Below are 19,431 nucleotides of genomic sequence, written 5' to 3'. Positions count from 1 at the left end.
TTACATTATCTAAAGTCATTTCTTACGAGGTAGGATCTGTTGTTGTATTATATATTTTCGTTTTAATATGCAAAGAATTTTCTTTAATTTGTAATAGGTCCCTCATTGCATAAAATAACCAGCCTTTGTATTCAATATGTTTGTAAATTGTCCATCCAGTTTGACGCAAGCTAAACAACATTTTGGCCTGTTTTGCTTATTAAATGAGTGATTTTCACGGAGAAACAAATCATCCATCCACACAGTTTTGTATAGGACCTGTGTGAACAAAAATATACACTTCATCATAGCCTATAGGAAAATGTATCTGTTTAGAACCAATTTTGTGTTGTATAATTAAAAATACAAAAAAAATAAAAAAAGGAATAACATTTGAAGTGCAATGCTTCAAAGATCCAATACGCTGCATGCAGAGCCAAAACAAAAACTGGTTTGTTTGTTTAATAAAATAATAATATGAAATTAAAGTGAAATAGTTCCATAACCTGTATTATAACTGTAGTCACTCTAGATGACAAATCATCCGTTGCGCCGGTCAGTTTCACCTTTAATCAAGAATGTGCCAGAACCAAATGAGAATATTTACAGATTACCTCGGAATGAGACCATCGGTCTGTGAAGGATGCAGAACACAGAAACTCGTTGAGAATGGAGATGCATGTTAGATGTTTTATATCCCTTTAGATATTGTAAATAAACAACAAGTTTTTATAGAGATTGTGTCATGTCTTTTCTTTGACGCACGCGCTGAACAGCCCCGAAAAGGCGCCTTTATTTAGCCTGTAGCCTAAATAATAGTTTAGATTTTATAACATATAATGTTCCATTACTTTAAATGTATAATGTTTTTTAATATTTATGGATTATATAAAATATATAGTTTATATAAATGCGCTCTGATCATTCAAGGATCATAATGCGTTGCATATTCTTCTTATTCTTCATTAGGCTTGATCCGTAAATTGTGTATTTTATAAACTGATCGTTTATAAGGACTAAGCTATTAATAACTGTAATTCCTCGAATGGAAAAGTCTTGATTAAAGAAAAAGAGAACTTAATTCGACATATGCATATAGTGCACTTATTTCTTTACCGAATTACCTTTTTTATTTTTTATGCACTATAAATGCATCTGGCAGCACCGAAAAGAGCAAATGCCAAGTTATTAGCGCAGCGCACAGACAGCTAGCTCGTCTAGTCTGAACCAGGGGTTTTCAAACTATTCATTGCACACCGATCCCATTGCATTTTATTTAGGATAAACCACTTATTTAAAGGGTGCGTCCTCTCCAATACACCACTGAATTATAGTGTCATAATATTTAATAATTATAATTAAGATAGACACCTGACCTCCATTTAATAAACAATTTATTTGCCATACTCTGTTAATTTGAAGTTTAAAGTTTAAATCATTTATGTTAAACTTAAATTATTTAAAAACTTAAAAAGACTTAAATTTAGTCATTTAAGACATTTTAGGTCATAAGTTTACATACATTGACCGTTGCATTTACGTACATTTAATGTTACTTTGAAATTACTTTTGATGCAATAAATAATCCTAAATAGTTGAAAGTGTTAACATATTCTTGAAATGTAGTTATTTTATAACTATGAAATTTATTACTAAACAAAGTGAATCATTATGAATTTGCCAAGAAATAATCCACTTTACCACTGTAAAGCAATGCCCCACACTCACTAGAACGGTAGAACCTGGACTGTATGATATGTTCTGTATGTAAAATAGAGAAAATAAGCAAGATGCGCAGTCTCATGCAGCCTTAGTGAAATATAGCGCGTCACAGCAATGAACTAAAAATAAAACCACCCTTGAAATGCTGGCGATCTTAATTTTTTCAGCCTACACTGACTGAGAATAATGTTGCACTATTTTATTAACAAATAATTAGAATGTTTTTTTTCCTTCAACACATTCATCATTACTTTTGCCTGTGCAAGTTTTTTGCGCGCGCTTGAGCGCGAAGGCATCTATTTTCAGGTGCAAGATGCCACTTTGGGTGGCACCAGCACACTCTGCCACACCTGTGGCTATGTCACTGCCACAATAATAATAACAACAACAACGACAAAATAATAACAAAAAATAATAATAATAAGACAGGCCTACTTTGACGTTGCAATAAAAAGTATTAATTATCAAAAAAATATTTACAATAGGCTAAAGGCATATATTAAATTAAAATAGGAGAAAATCCAATAGAAACAAATGGTACCATTTATTATAGCCCCATGCAGGGTCCAATGTGTTCTTACAACCATTGAATAACTAAGTAAATAATAATAATAACAATACTAATAATAATTGGCAAAATAATAATAATAATAATAATAATAATAATAATAATAATAAATTATTATTTTATACAGAGTAGGCTATTATTTAGGCCTACAATAGCTCTGAAACAATCATGCAAACCAGGTGCTGCTCGGAAATGGCTTTCTTTGCTCAGCATCAGGTGCACAGCAGCAAGAAGCTTGGCAGTGAACTATGACCTTATTTTAATGACAAATGTCTAAGAATACTGCTTTACGTTTTTATTTAATTTATACATACGCAATGAATGTAAGCCTGCTAACTGTGTGTGGTTCAAATGATAGAATATGTAAACTTAGTTAATATATAATTAAATAATAATAATTAAAAGCCTGCGTGTAAGACTTTTATTTTGAGGACGACGTCACGAGCGCAGATTTGGTTGACCAATTAGAGGAAAGTGGGCGTTTCAGCACCGCCTACATGTGTAAAATGAATTTTAAAGTCGTTTATCCGTTTTCCTACCCTAAACCAAAAAACGAAAATCCAGCCAAAATCTCGTTTTTTCGTTTTCTCGTGAGCAAAAGAAAAACGGAAAAACGGCCGTTTTCTCCATTTCCTTTATTCCGTTTGAAAATGGAAAACAAATGAACAAAACGTACACGGACCCTGGGGGGTCCGTGTATCATCCGTTCATTTGATTATTCCTTTTATTACGGAAAACGAAACATCAGAAAAACGATGAATATTTCGTTTTTCTGTTTATTCTGTAGGCAGAAAAAACGGAAACTCATCTGTTATTCTGCTTATTAACTTAAAACGAAATATTAAAACAAACACAAAACCAAAACGAAATAATGAGTCAAAATATGGTCCGTGTGTACGTTTTGTTCATTTGTTTCCCATTTTCAAACGGAATAAAGGAAATGGAGAAAACGGCCGTTTTTCCGTTTTTCTTTTGCTCACGAGAAAACGAAAAAAACGAGATTTTGGCTGGATTTTCGTTTTTTGGTTTAGGGTAGGAAAACGGATAAACGACTTTAAAATTCATTTTACACATGTAGGCGGTGCTGAAACGCCCACTTTCCTCTAATTGGTTAACCAAATCTGCGCTCGTGACGTCACCCTCAAAATAAAAGCCTTACACGCAGGCTTTTAATTATTATTATTTAATTATATATATAAACAAAGTTTACATATTCTATCATTTGAACCACACACAGTTAGCAGGCTTACATTCATTGCGTATGTATAAACTAAATAAAAACGTAAATCAGCAGTATTTTTAGACATTTGTCATTAAAATAAGGTCATAGTTCACTGCCAAACTTCTTGCTGCTGTGCACCTGATGCAGAGCAAAGAAAGCCATTTCCGAGCAGCACCTGGTTTGCATGACTGTTTCAGAGCAAGGGCTTTATAATAATAATAATAATAATAATAATAATAATAATAATGATGATAATTATAATAATAATAATAATTATTATTATTATTATCAGTTACTAGTGTTTTTATTGTTTGGTGTGTTTTTTTTCTTTTTAATAGTTGTTACCAGAACCAGAATAAGAACACTTTGGGCCCTGCTATAAAAACAAAGGGTACCATTTGTTTTCATTTATTTCTTCCTATTTTAATTATATATTGTAATTATTTATTTGATAATTAATACTATTTTATTGCAACGCCAAAGTAGGCCTGTCTTATTATTTTTTTTTATTATTAAATTTGCTGTTATTGTAGGCTAGATGGCAGGCTTTAAATATTTTAAATAACATTTACTCATAACCTTACTAATTCGAGAGCCGAACCTAAAAAAGTTTAAGTGCAATAAGCCTGTACAATAAAGGGAGCCGCAATACATATTTCTAGCGCATTCTTTTACTCAACAATTATTGCTGGAATAATGAAATAAATTTCAAATTAACCAATTAAACACATTTTAGTTGATAAAAAAATTGTGTCTAGTAGTTCCGACAAACAGATGAGCTCGCTACATGTGCGTTGCGCTACTAATTTGACATTTGCTCTTCTTGAGAAAGTGCTACAGCGGGCCCTGCTATTTCACATATAAGCTTAGTGATACGTATTTTAAATTAGTATTGCACATTATTCATTCATTTTCTTGTCGGCTTGGTCCCTTTATTAATCTGGGGTCGCCACAGCGGAATGAACCGCCAACTTATTTAGCAAGTTTTTATGCAGCGGATGCCCTTCCAGCCACAACCCATCTCTGGGAAACATCCACACATACACACACACTTATACAGTATGGACAATTTAGCCTACCCAATTCACCTGTACCGCATGTCTTTTTACTGTGGGGAAAACCGGAGCACCCGGAGGAAACCCACGCGAACGCACTACACTACTGAATTAGACACACAATCTCAAAAAAAAAACTTGATGCTTATTTACATTATCTAAAGTCATTTCTGAGGTAGGATCTGTTGTTGTATTATATATTTTCGTTTTAATATGCAAATAATTTTCTTTAATTTGTAATAGGTCCCTCATTGCATAAAATAACCAGCCTTTGTATTCAATATGTTTGTAAATTGTCCATCCAGTTTGACGCAAGCTAAACAACATTTTGGCCTGTTTTGCTTATTAAATGAGTGATTTTCACGGAGAAACAAATCATCCATCCACACAGTTTTGTATAGGACCTGTGTGAACAAAAATGTACACTTCATCATAGCCTATAGGAAAATGTATCTGTTTAGAACCAATTTTGTGTTGTATAATTAAAAATATTAAAAATACAATAAAAATAAAAAGAAGGAATAACATTTGAAGTGCAATGCTTCAAAGATCCAATACGCTGCATGCAGAGCCAAAACAAAAACTGGTTTGTTTGTTTAATAAAATAATAATATGAAATTAAAGTGAAATAGTTCCATAACCTGTATTATAACTGTAGTCATGTAGAATGTGCCAGAACCAAATGAGAATATTTACAGATTACCTCGGAATGAGACCTCGGTCTGTGAAGGATGCAGAACACAGAAACTCGCTGAGAATGGAGATGCATGTTAGATGTTTTATATCCCTTTAGATATTGTAAATAAACAACTAGTTTTTATAGAGATTGTGTCGTCTTTTCTTTGACGCACGCGGTGAACAGCCTGTAGCCTAAATAATAGTTTAGATTTTATAACATATAATGTTCCATTACTTTAAATGTATAATGTTTTTTAATATTTATGGATTATATAAAATATATAGTTTATATAAATGCGCTCTGATCATTCAAGGATCATAATGCGTTGCATATTCTTCTTATTCTTCATTAGGCTTGATCCGTAAATTGTGTATTTTATAAACTGATCGTTTATAAGGACTAAGCTATTAATAACTGTAATTCCTCGAATGGAAAAGTCTTGATTAAAGAAAAAGAGAACTTAATTCGACATATGCATATAGTGCGCTTATTTCTGCGCGCATCGCGCGCTTTACCGAATTACCTTTTTTATTTTTTATGCACTATAAATGCATCTGGCAGCACCGAAAAGAGCAAATGCCAAGTTATTAGCGCAGCGCACAGACAGCTAGCTCGTCTAGTCTGAACCAGGGGTTTTCAGAGATGTATGATGACTATGCATTATTAATAGTAAGTAATAATTAAAAGTTTACTAGCAGACTTCAGAAAGTTTATTTGTAAACAAAAATACAAAAATCATCTCAATTTCATGTCTATATTTTAAAAATATGCCTTAGACAGAAATATATTGAATTTAATTGAAAATATGTCAAATTAAAAAATATATATATAGAATAATTTTACTTTAAACATAAATGGCACATTATAATTTTTGACCCCATCAGAAACAAAAGTAACACACGGGTAGGTCACAACCAGATTTACTGGCTTCATCATGTTTGTTTTAATTATATCTGACTATGACATTGTTAATTATTTTTTAATACCACCTGATATTGACGGCGAAAAAGCTTCCAGTACAAAATGGCATTTTTATTGATAAATTAGTTATAGAGTATTATGCCAAATGCAGTTTTAATCTAGAAAGTTTTGTTTAATAAAATAGAGGAGGGGGATATATTTAAGAAATTAATAACACTTAAAAATAGTAAAGCAACAGGGTTAGATAATATTCCAGTGCAGTTCCCTCAAAGACTCCCTAAATGCGTCACTCCGATGGTTACACATATTATCAATTTTTCTATTTGTCAAGGTAAAGTTGAAAAAAGCAAGAGTCATTCCTATTTTTAAGAGAGGTAGTAGGTTTGAGGTTAATAATTCTAGGCTGGTATCAATTTTGAGTGCTTTGTCAAAAGGGAGGGAAAAAGTTATTTATTAGCACATTGAAAAATATTGTTTAAAATGTGACGTATTGTAGAGTTTCAATCGGGTTTTAGGAAAATCATTCCACTGATTCAACAGTTTCTTTTATTTAACAAATTATATAAAGAGCGATATGGATAAAGGAAGTTAAGTGGGAGGGTTTTCTTAGACCTGCAAAAAGCTTTCAATACAGTCGATCACAGGATATTGATTTTAAAAGTATAGGCAATGGGTTTTGGTGTTTTGGCCTGTAAATGCATGAAGTCTTAACTTGAAAACAGATGTCAAATAGTAGATTTAAATGGTGTGTTTTCAGATTATTCGACCGTTTCTTATGGGGTTTCACAAGGCAGTGTTTTAGGTCCTTTGCTTTTTTAATATACATCAATGATTTGAAAATGGCCTGTTCAAAAAAGCTTTTGTTAAATGCGGATGATGCAGCAATAATTGTGTCTCATGAGAGGAAGGAATTTATTGAAAATGAAAAAAGTAAACAAACTGAGGAAGTCTCTAAATGGATTAACCTTAATAAATTGTCCTTACACTTGTGTAAACCAGAATTTATTTTATTTAGTTCAGCTGCGAAACTGAGAAAATGTGTCAGATCAGAGGTAAAAGTAGAGGATCAAATTAATGCACCCAAACATGAAGGGAAATATTTAGATTGCATTTCAGACAGTAATTTGACAGGTGAGAAGATGGCTGTTATAGTCCAATCAAAGATTCTAAAATTAAGTTTTTAGCAAGACAGACAGAGCTCTTAGATTTCCAAACTTTACAAATATTGGCTAGTGCATTAGTGCAGTCATACTTTGACTATGCTGCAGTCTTTTGGTACAGCAGTAGTTCCACAAAAATGGAAAATAAATTGCAGACGGCCCAAAATAAGTTGCAGAATTGTTATCAAAGTACTTCTACTGACACATTTAAATAATGAATATTATAGTCAAATTAATTTATTAAAAGTTGGAAAAAGAGTCACTTTTCTGAAATTGGTGATGGTGTTTAAGATTTTAAAGAAAACGGTCCCAAAATATTTACTTATTAAGTTTTAGTTAGTGAGGTACACTGTCATTCTACAAGAGCGAGTAGCAGGTTGTAGATTTAAGAGTGAAACAGGTAGAAAGTCTTTCTGTGTACTGTTGCTTGGAATATACTGCCGAGGAGTTTTAAAGAGATTCAATTTGAAAGTTTTTAGAGAGGAAATAAAAAAATGGCTGTTTTACGGTTGAAGTTGAGGATTTTTGTTGTGCTGAGTTTCTGACCTGATGATGTTTGCACTTTATGATTTGCTCGTTCATTTTTTAAGAATATCGATGACCACGATGGAAATCAGCCTGTGGCTTTTTGTGTATTTTATCCTCGACAGTTTTTAAGATATGAATGTCAAACTGGACTTGTTTGTATATTTTTGTTAAAATTGTTAAATAAAATCAATCAATCAATTTATTCAGTCATTTTCCTTTAGCTTAGTCCCTTTATTAATCTGGGGTCGCCACAGCGGAATGAACTGCCAACTTATCCAGCATATGTTTTACACAGCGGATACCCTTCCAGCTGCAACCCAGTACTGGGAAATATCCATACACCCTCATTCACACACATACACTATGACTAATTTAGCTTATTCATTCACCTATACAGCACATGTCTTTAGAGCACCCAGAGGAAACCCACATGAACACGGAGAGAGCATGCAAACTCCACACAGAAATGCCATCTGACCCAGCCGGGACTCCCACCAGCGACCTTCCTACAGTGAGGCCTTATATATAAAGAAATCTATTTGCTTAAGTCAGCTGAACAGTAAACAACAACAGCAATAGAAACCACCAAAAGACACCATATGAACACAGCCAAAATGACTTATTAGAGCATGCACATCTTTGTCATTCCAATGGATTTTTAAAAATATGTACATGCCGCCTTTTCTTCCATGTTTCTTGAACTTTTCCCCTTTATGAGGAAAACTATTGAATACTATAAAAGCTGTTCAGCGTTTTTTTTTTTCTGATTAACATTTAATAGACTTTAACTAAAAGTTTTAGATTCTGAGCAGGACAGCACACTGGTCAGGGTTCAACGCTAAGGATTTTTTCTACTGGCCCGATCGGGCCAGTGGTTCTGATTTTTACTTGCCCGGCCAAAATTTTCACTGGCCCCACCAAAAAAAGAAGAAGTTAATAGCTATTTGATCGTGCGTGCGTGTGTTTGGGTGTGTGTGTGTGTGGGTGTGTGTGTGTGTGTGGGTATACACACACACACACACAGTTGATTTCAGAATTATTAGTCCCCCTAAATTATTAGCACCTGTTTATTTTTTTCCCAATTTCTATTTAACAGAGAACAGATTTTCTCAGCACATTTCTAATCATAATAGTTTTAATAACTCATCTCTGATAACTGATTCATTTTATCTTTGCCATGATGACATTAAATAATATTTGACTACATATTCTTCACTTCACTTCACTACAGACACTTCTATACAGCTTAAAGTGACATTTAAAGGCTTAACTAGGGGAATTAGGTTAACTAGGCAGGTTAGGAAGTTATTGTATAATGATGTTTTGTTCTGTAGACAGTCTAAAAAACAATTAGCTTAAGAGGCTAATAAATTTGACCTTAAAATGTTTCATAGAAAATTGCTTTTATTCTAGCCAAAATAAAACAAATAAGATTTTGTTCAGAGGAAAAAATATTATCAGACAAAATATCAACATTTCTTTGCTCTGTTAAACATCATTTAGGAAATATTTTAAAAAGAAAAAACAACAAAAGTGGGCTAATAACTATGTATATATATTTACAGTAATTTTTAAACTGTTTTTTAGGGAAAATTATTCAGTTCATCAAGGCTATATTTATAAATGTAAAAATTTATCAAAATTTTAAATAACTGCTTTGTTATTGTATGTAGTTTCAAATAAAATCATTACTCCAGACATAATTGATTTTATTACTATTACCATTAATAAATATAATAATAATTAATGTTAGTGATTTCTGAAGGATCATGTGACTGGAGTGATGAAGCTGAACTTTCATCTTTAAAATCACTGGAATAAATGAATAAATTAAATGATAAACTACATTTGAACAGTTATTTTATAGTGCAACCTTTCACAATTTGTATTTATGATGAAATAATTTCAGCCTTGGTGAGCAGAAGAAGCTTATTTTAACATATTTAAATCACACTGACCCCAAACTTTTGACCAGTTGTGTATAGAATATTTTATAAGTGAAAATGTGCACTTTAATTTTAACAGCTCACAGACATCGTCACCAAATACAAATCGAGGTCAGACTTTTTCATACAGAACCTCATTTCAATTGTCAGGTTTTGTATAGATATCTATCTATTGAATTAATCAATCTATTAAAGAAACGTTGACTATAATTCTGTATTTTAGGCTTAAATTATAGAGAGACATAGCAGATGAACCGAGACTGCATCAGATCGCGAAGCAGATCAAAGTTGATTTTCTTTCGAGCCGTCAGTGCAGAAATGAACAAAACAACTGGCCTAACACAACATATTGTAAGATTAAAACATGGAAAAAAATGATTATAATAACTTCGGTCAATTTTACTAACAGATAAACTGAGATCAGGCTGGATAAACAGCTCTCGGTAATATTTCAGCATGCTTTCACTTTCGCATTTACCGGTAAGAATGACATCTGGCCCTGCTCATCATTCTCTTTTCATATAGCCGTATATATGGCTATAACACAATCATAATACACTGTGATATAGCCTGGGTCGTTAGTTCGTTGCATTGTTTTGTTTTCTCGCTACAATCGATCCGCTCAATAGGGCAGAGACAGTCTCATTCAGGCGATCTCGGACTGATTGATTTGGCGTGGCCGCGGATGCCAGCGCAACTGCTGGATATATGCCAAAAAAAACGCGCTAACGGGGAAACGAGACAGATTCCGAAACAAACGTCTATGTGTCAAAGCACCGTAAGATTGTATTTGCACACAATTGACAGACAGTCGCAGCACGCAGCTCTGGCTCGATCTGGCAGGCAAAAAGGCAGCACTGGCCCGATCGGGCCAGTAACATCCTGTACACTGGCCCGAGTGTCTCGCACGCTGGCCCCGGGCCATCGGGCAGTCCTTATTGTCGAGCCCTGCTGGTTCTCCCGCAGCATGTTAGTTCATCATTTCTATCTTAATGTGTTGATCATTTTCTTTTGTGTTTCTGTATTGTGTGAAGGTCAACCAGTCCACAGTTTATGCTGCTATAATCTTTATTCAGTTTTATTCATAAACTATGTACAATATATACACTGTGCTCACGTCGGCTCCAGGTCTCTTGGGTGAAGGTCTCTCAGTGACGTGGTCTCTTCTGGTCGCCGTGCATCTCTGGTGAAGATGGGGAGCGGGAACGTTTCCCTCTGGCGTCCTGGACTGAAGATGCTGCACCAGCTGAGGAAGAGGAGGACAGCGGCTTGGTCTGGCAGGAGAAGGACGGCCTCTTTTTCTTCTCAGCAGCATAGGCCTCACTGAACAGATCGAGCGCAAACACACACAAGCAGACATAAAGTGAGATTTTCACAAACACTGGAACATGCTGTAATGCCAAGTACAGTTAACTCACGCATCTATGATGGGAATGACGTATTTGCCGCTGCCGTCCATCATGACTCCCTTTCGGTTTGGGTCGTCCACCTCCAACAGGAAGCTGCGTGGAATCCCTGTGCTCCTCCTGATGCGCTTGTGCGGAGCAGAGCTGCTGCCCTGTGAATTCATGAGTGACAGTCAAACGACAGAGCAAACAATCTGACTGATGGAGACAAGAGCTCAAGTTCACAGCAACCATAAGCTTAGAAAACCCAGTTACCCCTTTAGAGGGGCAGTGCCTAATGTGGTGTCCTGGGATCCCACAGTGAAAGCAGACATAGTTGGGTGGAAGAAGCCCAAGCAGTGTCATGGCCTCACTGATGAACATCAGAACCATGAGAATCAGCTCTAACATTTCTCCCATAACCAAACCTGTCAGTGTCTGAACGCTCACCTGCTGGAGTAGTAGCACAGACTGGACTGGTACATCACCGCTTTTAGCTTGTCCTCCTCTGATGCCTTTGCCTCAGCCAGATTCTCAGTCTGTTTCACAGGCATTTGCACATTAGAATTTAATTTCACTGATTTGCTCTAAATAAACACCCTCAAATCTCCCTAAGAAGCTGTGTGTGTGTGTGTGTGTGTGTGTGTGTGTGTGTGTGTGTGTGTGTGTGTGTTTGTGTGTATTGTTGTTTGCTAAACACTGTGTATTGATATTCTGCACTACATGTCATTATGACGCCTCAAATGCAAACACCGCAGTTCAATACAGAGCAGCACAGTGGGGTGAATTAATCATTTGTTCAATACCTTCAACAGCTGCTCCAGTGAGAGGAGTGAAGAATCACCTGTTTGAGAAGATTTGGCTGATGGTCCAGCTTGATGTCTGCAAAACAAAGGAGCTTGTGTGACTAAAACACCACAGACAGACTCAAACTCTTGATTCAACATCTATCAGAGGATGATTGCGCTCATTTCACATGACTTACCCAACAAATCTTCTGTTGGAGGACTTCAGTCCAGCCGCAGGGACCCGTCTGATGATGACCGACGTGTTTTTGGGGATGAGAGCATCATCATCTGTGTATTCTGACAGCAAAATAAAGTTTGAATATAGCAATAATCATTTACCATGGTATACTTTGAGCGCCATTAGCATTTTAAAACACTGAAAACATCACTATATGTCACCATCAGAGTCATGATAACACATCACAGCTTCTACAAGTCTGTCTGATAACACATCTAATGTTAGTGTAGTATAGTTTAAGTGGCTTTTCCTCATCTCACCTTCATCAGTTTGGGCTTTGCTGATCTTCAGCTGGCAGAACTTCAGCCTCTCGCGCCTCATGATCTGCCGCTTCAGCTCTCCCACAGTGATGTTGAGGCCCTCAAACTGGAGCGAGTCGTGGGTGAGTCGACTCTGAAACCTGTAATGAACACAAGACATACTGAACACAAAACACAGTGTGATAACAAGATTCAAACCTGAATGATGGGAGAAGCAGACGATCAATCGATGTATCCAACAATCAATAATATCAATAGTCTGCGAATAAGTTGCCACGAAGAACGCCGAGATCAGATGCCAATGACAGAGCGGAGTTCAAAACAACACAAAAAGAACCGTTGCTAAGGATGCTGACGATCACGTGACGAGGCAGGCGCTAAAAAACTTCCGCGTTATTTTCTCATTAATAATATTGAAATCATTACTATGATAATAATAAAATAAACAGCAGAACAGTTGGACATCTCTGAATAAAACACAGCTGCGTTTCCGTACACGAATGATTCTGGCCTTTGTAAAAAGTCGGGCGAGTCAATGAATCAGTGATTCGTGGCTGAATGAATCACTCAAAGCTTCACTCGAATAAAGCGGTTTCTTGCTGCCACCTATTGGCGATTTGTTTTTCCGTTTTTAAAGTATTTTAACACTTTTTTTAAGGCACCTTCAAATGTATTTTCTACTAAAGTTCATATCCGTTAAAAATGATTTAAAACTCTCTAAGCTCATCATTTCTTGATGCGTTTATAATGTTAAATCCATTCATGTTTGTGTTTGATCTTCATTATGTGTTAAAATCAATACAATATTAAAGTTGCATCATCCAAATCCAAATTTTAGTTCAAAGCTTTATTATACAGCAATATTTCTATACATTTCTATAAGATACTGTCTATTTGAGTCAGAAGATTTTCAGTGTGTGTGTGTGTGTGTGTGTGTGTGTGTGTGTGTGTGTGTGGCAGTGGATTACAGTAAATGTAGAAGTGATCAGAAGTGTGTGATATTTATTGTCTCTGATATTTCAAAACACATTTTAAGAGTCCAAAAGATTTACTGCCTGATGAAGCCTGTTATAATGCAGTTATGATGACCCTATAAATCTAGAATTGTCAGAACAATAAAAATGAGGGAAGAGATTATTTAGTATTTCTCCTCTTTTTTGTATGTGTAAGTGCTCCTTGAAGAAAAGTCTGCGTCTCTCTGTGTCGCTCAGGCTGCACTGCAGTGTCTATTCACAGGTGCGATCCCACTACTGATCGGCACGGGGGCTTTGACCTGCTCCGTCTCCGTCCTGGGCCGGTTCACCCCTCCTTAAACGACCTGGTGGTCCCGAGCTCCCCCAGCAGCACCATATCGATACCGAACTTAGCGCGGACACCCGATCAACATTGTCCACTGCAGTCCAGAAGCCCTGAGCTCAAGCGATCCGCAGCCTCAGCCTCCCAGTAACTTGGATTACAGGCGCGCGCCACTGAACCCGGCGAGAGCTGAGAGAATCAGAGCTGTGGAGAATCTGATCATCACAGCGACCTCTAGTAGAGGAAAAATGAATGCTGAAGTAAATTTGACTTTTATTGGTCTTATGGCACTGAATAAAAATATTTGTCCCAAATAAAAAAATAATATAGTTATTTATAGTAAAGACTATAGTGTTTTGGGACCACACAGTAAAGTTCATTACACTGTATAATATAAAAAACAAACATTTGTGCTTTATTTAAAGGTCAAGTCAGGTTTACTGTTGTATAGCTGCATGGCAATGGATAAAAAAAAAACTAATAAAAACACACATCTAGAAGACAAGAGTAAGCAGTAAAGTACACTGAGAAAAGGTGTTCAATTGCTGTTTTTTTGCATTAACAAAGAGTCATAAACACAATTTTACGCAAATGTATAATTTATAAAATATGTAATGAATAATACATATAGAATTAATATTTTCATAACTAAATTATTTATAATGTGTCATTTAACAGTAAAACATCTTGTCAAATAGGCCACAGTATACATCAGGAAATGAAAAGCTTTTAAATGACAACAGAAAAGCAGTTCAGCGACTAACATTCACTCATTCAGTGATATCTCATTTATTCATTCATTCACTAATTAAGTCAATACCTTTTCAGTCACTAAATGGTGTCAGATGCAGATGTGGCCTCTATCAGTGTAATGTAATCTACATCTCATGTTGTACAATGACCCTGATCTGTTGGTTGCAGATTAATAATCACAAACATAATTTTCTATTCATAAAAGCTAAAAACTTATTTAGTGTCAGAGAGTACAAAGTGATTTTAGTTTACCCTCTAATATATATTGCAACTGTTTAGTCTTTAGACCAAAGAGTTTGTGGTTTTTAATCTGTGTTGTTGCTGCTTTATTTCATCACCTCAGTGTTAGTGTGCAATTCAGAATAATGTGCAGCTAAAGATGAAACAGTCTATCAATTCATGCCACAGACTGTGTGAGATTCTCTCAAGTCTTATATTGAAAGCACTGATGGTCACAACCGCATCTGACACCACAGTTAGTATCTCAGCAAGGTTAAATGATCATTGTTTATCTCAGTTAATGATTCTAGTTATTCACGATAAGGAGCAGGTATTAAAGTGGAAGATTAAACCATTAAATTTGTACTTTTTCAGAGGTTCACTGTTTGCACACTTAATCTTAAATGGATAGTTCACCGCATAATTATGATTCTGAAAATCCTAAATTTAAATTTTTGACTGAAATATCTCTTAGCTGCACAATATTTCAGCATCGATATCTCAATGCGATCATTCACAAAACTGGGTCAGTTGTCATTTTTGTGTGAAGTTTGCATGTTCTCCCCGTGTTTGCAAGACATGCGGTATAGGTGAATTAAATAAGCTAAACTGCCCGTAGTGTATGGGTATGAATGCAAGAGTGTGTGGGTGTTTCCCATTGGGTTGCAGCTGGAAGGGCATCTGCTGCGTATGCTGAATAAATTGTTGATTCCTTCTGTTATAATTCACCAGATTAATGAAGGGACTAATCCAAAATGAAAATGAATGAATGAATGAGTCTAGATAATAGTTTAGCCTTTGCATATGTTATGAGGCCTGTGACTAAAATAGGAACTTAAAAGCATTCAGGACTAATAAATTGCACATTTGTAATTTTAATAACAAAATAATTTATTTTTATATTTATAAAATGAAGACTATAACGGTATTATTTTACATTTGATTTTCAAAATGCTGTACCTAAAGACTGTTAGACTCCTCACAAAACAATAAAGCCCTGTTCATTTCATTTCTACAATTTTTTCATTGAATTTATCTCTGCTCATAGACTATTATAATTTATGCAGATGCACATCTATCATAAACAAATCACCCATTTTGTATTTTTTCTACAGCTATATGTATTATGATACAATAAACCACTTTTACTTCAGTAAAAAAATAAAATATACCACAGTATTTATTACATTTTATCAGTTAATAGTTAATACAGAATGTTGTGGCATTCACAAAAAAGCATAATGATCTTTGGTTCAAAAACATTACAGTATTTTACGACAAGATAACATACAAATTGTTTAATTTGTGACCATACTATACTGCTGTTTATTTTTATTCAATGTCATAAGGCTATGAAGTCAGTTTTTATTCATCATTCAGTTTCCTCTACTAGAGGTCGCTATGATGATCAGATTCTCCACAGCTCTGATTCTCTCAGCTCTCGCCGGGTTCAGTGGCGCGCGCCTGTAATCCAAGTTACTGGGAGGCTGAAGCTGCGGATCGCTTGAGTTCAGGGCTTCTGGACTGCAGTGGACTATGTTGATCGGGTGTCCACGCTAAGTTCGGTATCGATATGGTGCTGCTGGGGGAGCTTGGGACCACCAGGTCGTTTAAGGAGGGGTGAACCGACCCAGGCCGGAGACGGAGCAGGTCAAAGCCCCCGTGCTGATCAGTAGTGGGTTCGCGCCTGTGAATAGACACTGCAGTGCAGCCTGAGCGACACAGAGAGACGCAGACTTTTTAATTGTTCTTCGTGTATTAAAACGAGATATTTAAAATTATCATGGTAAACCATCACTGACTAAATTATTTAATGCATTATTACTATTAGTAGTCTATGAGAAATTAAACAATGTAAGCAACTCAAAATTAGATGCTTGCTTTTGCCCATTTTGGTGATTTGTTCATGTAATATACAGATAAAATAAAATAGCATACTTAGTAATCCTGAGTCTGACCATTTTACTTGACTAAACATCCCTAGTGAATCCTCAATGGCAGTCTATGTCTGTACACAATACATGATTCTGTGTTGCAAAATTATTATGCTTGCTAAGTAGAGAGGAAAAATATTTGAAGGGAAAAACGTTATTTACTTTGCATGTAAAGTATACATTGACCACAGAAATTGAAAAAAATCTAATTTTAGCCTTTTTTTAAGGGACGATATATTTACAATTTACTGCTCACTTGATAGTAATCATTTGTCATTCACTACTTTGTTTCCTTTAAGTTAACAATCAAGTGCAAAGCCATAATTACCACTATTGAAAAGATAAAGTATTAAAAATGTTACAAATGGAATTGATAAATCTGTAAATCTACATCTGTATATATATATATATATATATATATATATATATATATATATATATATATATATATATATATATATATATATATATATATATATTTTTTTTTATAAGGGTGTAACTTTGGTTTGAGGAGTTGGGAGGACAAAATTGTGGAAAATGTTTTCTATTTAAAACCCACTTCCTATTCAATATATGATTCATTTTTTAATCCACGTTGCAGCTTGCTGTTTCATTGCTGTCTGTAATAGTTGTTTCAACTGCAATACCTGCTGATCAGAACTTTCGCTGAGAGCATCCACACAAAATTATTGAACGTGTTCATCTACACAATTATGTGCACAGATAAAAAAAAAAAAAACATTTTTTTAAAAGTTGGAGGAAGTCATGCTTCACTCTGGGCATGCAACAATCTGGGTGCGCTTCTTTGGGGCTTCTCCACACCATAGCTCCTCAGATGTGAAAAATACAGTGAAGGTGGACTCATCAGACAACAATACATGTTTCACATTGTCTACAGCCCAAGATTTACACTGCTGTCATCATTGAAACAGGTTTGGCATTGACAAGAGTGATCAAAGGTTTGGCTATAGCAGCCTGGCCATATATACTGACCTATATTGACCCTTTGGAGAACAGTTTTGGTGGAAACCCAAAAAGTTGAGAAGATACACATTTAAAATTCAGCAAGTTGAGCAGCTGTGCTTTTATTTATTGATCTTTATTTTTTAATAGAATCTGGGTTAGCTCTAGGCATGGGCCGATGTCAGATTTTAATTGTATGATAACCTTGGACAAAAATATCATGGTATTGTGATGACTGCTCAAAAATATACTCTTTTTAAATGTCTGGGTAGAAAACAAAAACTTTTTCCTCTTTAAAAACAATATATTTTATTTTTGAAAGATTTAAAATATTCTGGAGCAGTAAAAATGTCAAGACTAAATAATGAAAATAAATCATTGTCATCTGTCTTCATTAGTTTCAAAAACATTTCAATTTACACAGTGTCTTTGGATATTTTTTCTGCTGAAGATACTATTGTCCTAAAAATGTAAATAAAAAATTGTACACACCTTACAGAACATTTTGGCAGTTTTAAAACCTTGAATTTTCCAAACCGTACTATACCTTGAAAACGGTTATCATCCCATGCCTATAGCGCCTGGACATCTCTTTCTTACAGCTTTCTCCTGCATCCACAGTGGATGTGGATTGTCCTTCTTAGTGATATTTTGTCACTACGCAGGATACCATGGCTCTTATCATATCACAAAGATGTGCTGCTTTTGAATTCTAATATGTCACCCATAATATTGTGTGCATTGTAATAATTTAAGTGAAACTGCTATTACTCTAATAATTAAACCTTCACACTGCTCTCACTGGTGGCAATCAATAAAGATTGGGCAAATTTAGCCATGAAACCTCCAACACTAAATTGGCCATGGTTTTGTATACTTTTGACTAAAGTGACAGTGGTGTATTGGATCATAAAATATATAGCAAAATGGATTACAGTACGGGCGATTTGTTTATATTAGGTGCATCTGCATAAAATACAATAAACAATCTACAAGCAGAGATAAATACAATAAAACTTATAGAAATGAAATGAACAGAGCTTTATTGTTTTCCAATGAGTCTAACACAGGTAGAGTAATTGAACAGAATGTAAAATAATACCGCTATAGTCTTCATTTTATTAATAATTAAATAAATTAGCTTTTTATTAAAGTTACAAACGCTGTAATTTACAAGACCTGAATGCTTTTAAAATCCTCTTACAGTCACAGCCCTCAGAAACACAAGCAAATGATAAACTATAATCCAGACTCAACATGACGATGGTGTTTAAAACAGTATTTACTACAAATGACTATAGTATAGTTTTTTTTTGTTTGTTTGTTTGTTTAATTTGGGATCATACTGCTAATTATATTTATCCAATGTCATAAGGCAAAAAAGTCAACTTTACTTCGTCTTTCAGTTTTCCTCCACTAGAGGTCGCTGCAATTATCAGATTCTCCACAGCTTTGATTTCCTCAGTTGTCGCCGGGTTCAGTGGCGCGCGCCTGTAATCCAAGCTGCTGGGAGGCTGATTGAGGCTGCGGATCGCTTGAGCTTAGGGCTTCTGGGCTGCAGTGGACTATGTTGATCGGGTGTCCGCACTAAGTTCGGTATCGATATGGTGCTCCTGGGTGAGCTCGGGACCGCCAGGTCGTTTAAGGAGGGGTGAACCGGCCCAGGTCGGAAACGGAGCAGGTCAAAGCTCCCGTGCCGATCAGTAGTGGGATCGCGCCTGTGAATAGACACTTCAGTTCAGCCTGAGCGACACAGAGAGACGCAGACTTTTACATAAGTTTTTTTTAAACTTTGATTTGTCTTTCTAAATGTAA

The 19,431-nt window shown here is 35.2% G+C and overlaps 1 protein-coding gene across 2 annotated transcripts; it reads right to left on the bottom strand.

Annotated features, from left to right (window-relative positions):
* Nucleotides 1–10,830: 10,830 nt before the first annotated feature.
* Nucleotides 10,831–13,931, bottom strand: si:dkey-23f9.9. 2 transcript variants are annotated; one of them, XM_073917217.1, is made up of 7 exons: nucleotides 12,452–13,028; nucleotides 12,151–12,250; nucleotides 11,972–12,047; nucleotides 11,616–11,704; nucleotides 11,442–11,538; nucleotides 11,199–11,338; nucleotides 10,831–11,103 (listed from the first exon to the last, which is right to left on the bottom strand). In XM_073917217.1, exons 1-7 carry the CDS (start codon nucleotides 12,609–12,611, stop codon nucleotides 10,929–10,931), a joined length of 837 nt encoding a protein of 278 aa, XP_073773318.1. In that variant the 5' UTR covers nucleotides 12,612–13,028; the 3' UTR covers nucleotides 10,831–10,928. The 2 variants fall into 2 exon arrangements, with proteins under 2 accessions (XP_073773318.1, XP_073773319.1); XM_073917218.1 differs by lacking the exon at nucleotides 11,442–11,538 and having other exon boundaries at nucleotides 12,452–13,931.
* Nucleotides 13,932–19,431: the final 5,500 nt, after the last annotated feature.

Source organism: Danio rerio, chromosome 11 (genome assembly GCF_049306965.1).
Source record: "Danio rerio strain Tuebingen ecotype United States chromosome 11, GRCz12tu, whole genome shotgun sequence".
Taxonomy (NCBI): Eukaryota; Metazoa; Chordata; class Actinopteri; order Cypriniformes; family Danionidae; genus Danio; species Danio rerio.
Note: the sequence above shows the minus strand (reverse complement) of the source record. Positions and strands in the feature narration are given on the sequence as shown.

Bases quoted from the DNA above. Each gene is read 5' to 3' on its own strand.
- si:dkey-23f9.9 (XM_073917217.1), bottom strand. From the start codon at position 12,611: ATGTCTTGTGTTCATTACAGGTTTCAGAGTCGACTCACCCACGACTCG. The intron at 11,705-11,971 runs GTATTGAACAAA...CCTGTGAAACAG, and splicing joins CACTGGAGCAGCTGTTGAAG to ACTGAGAATCTGGCTGAGGC. The intron at 11,104-11,198 runs GTGAGTTAACTG...CGATCTGTTCAG, and splicing joins GTCATTCCCATCATAGATGC to TGAGGCCTATGCTGCTGAGA.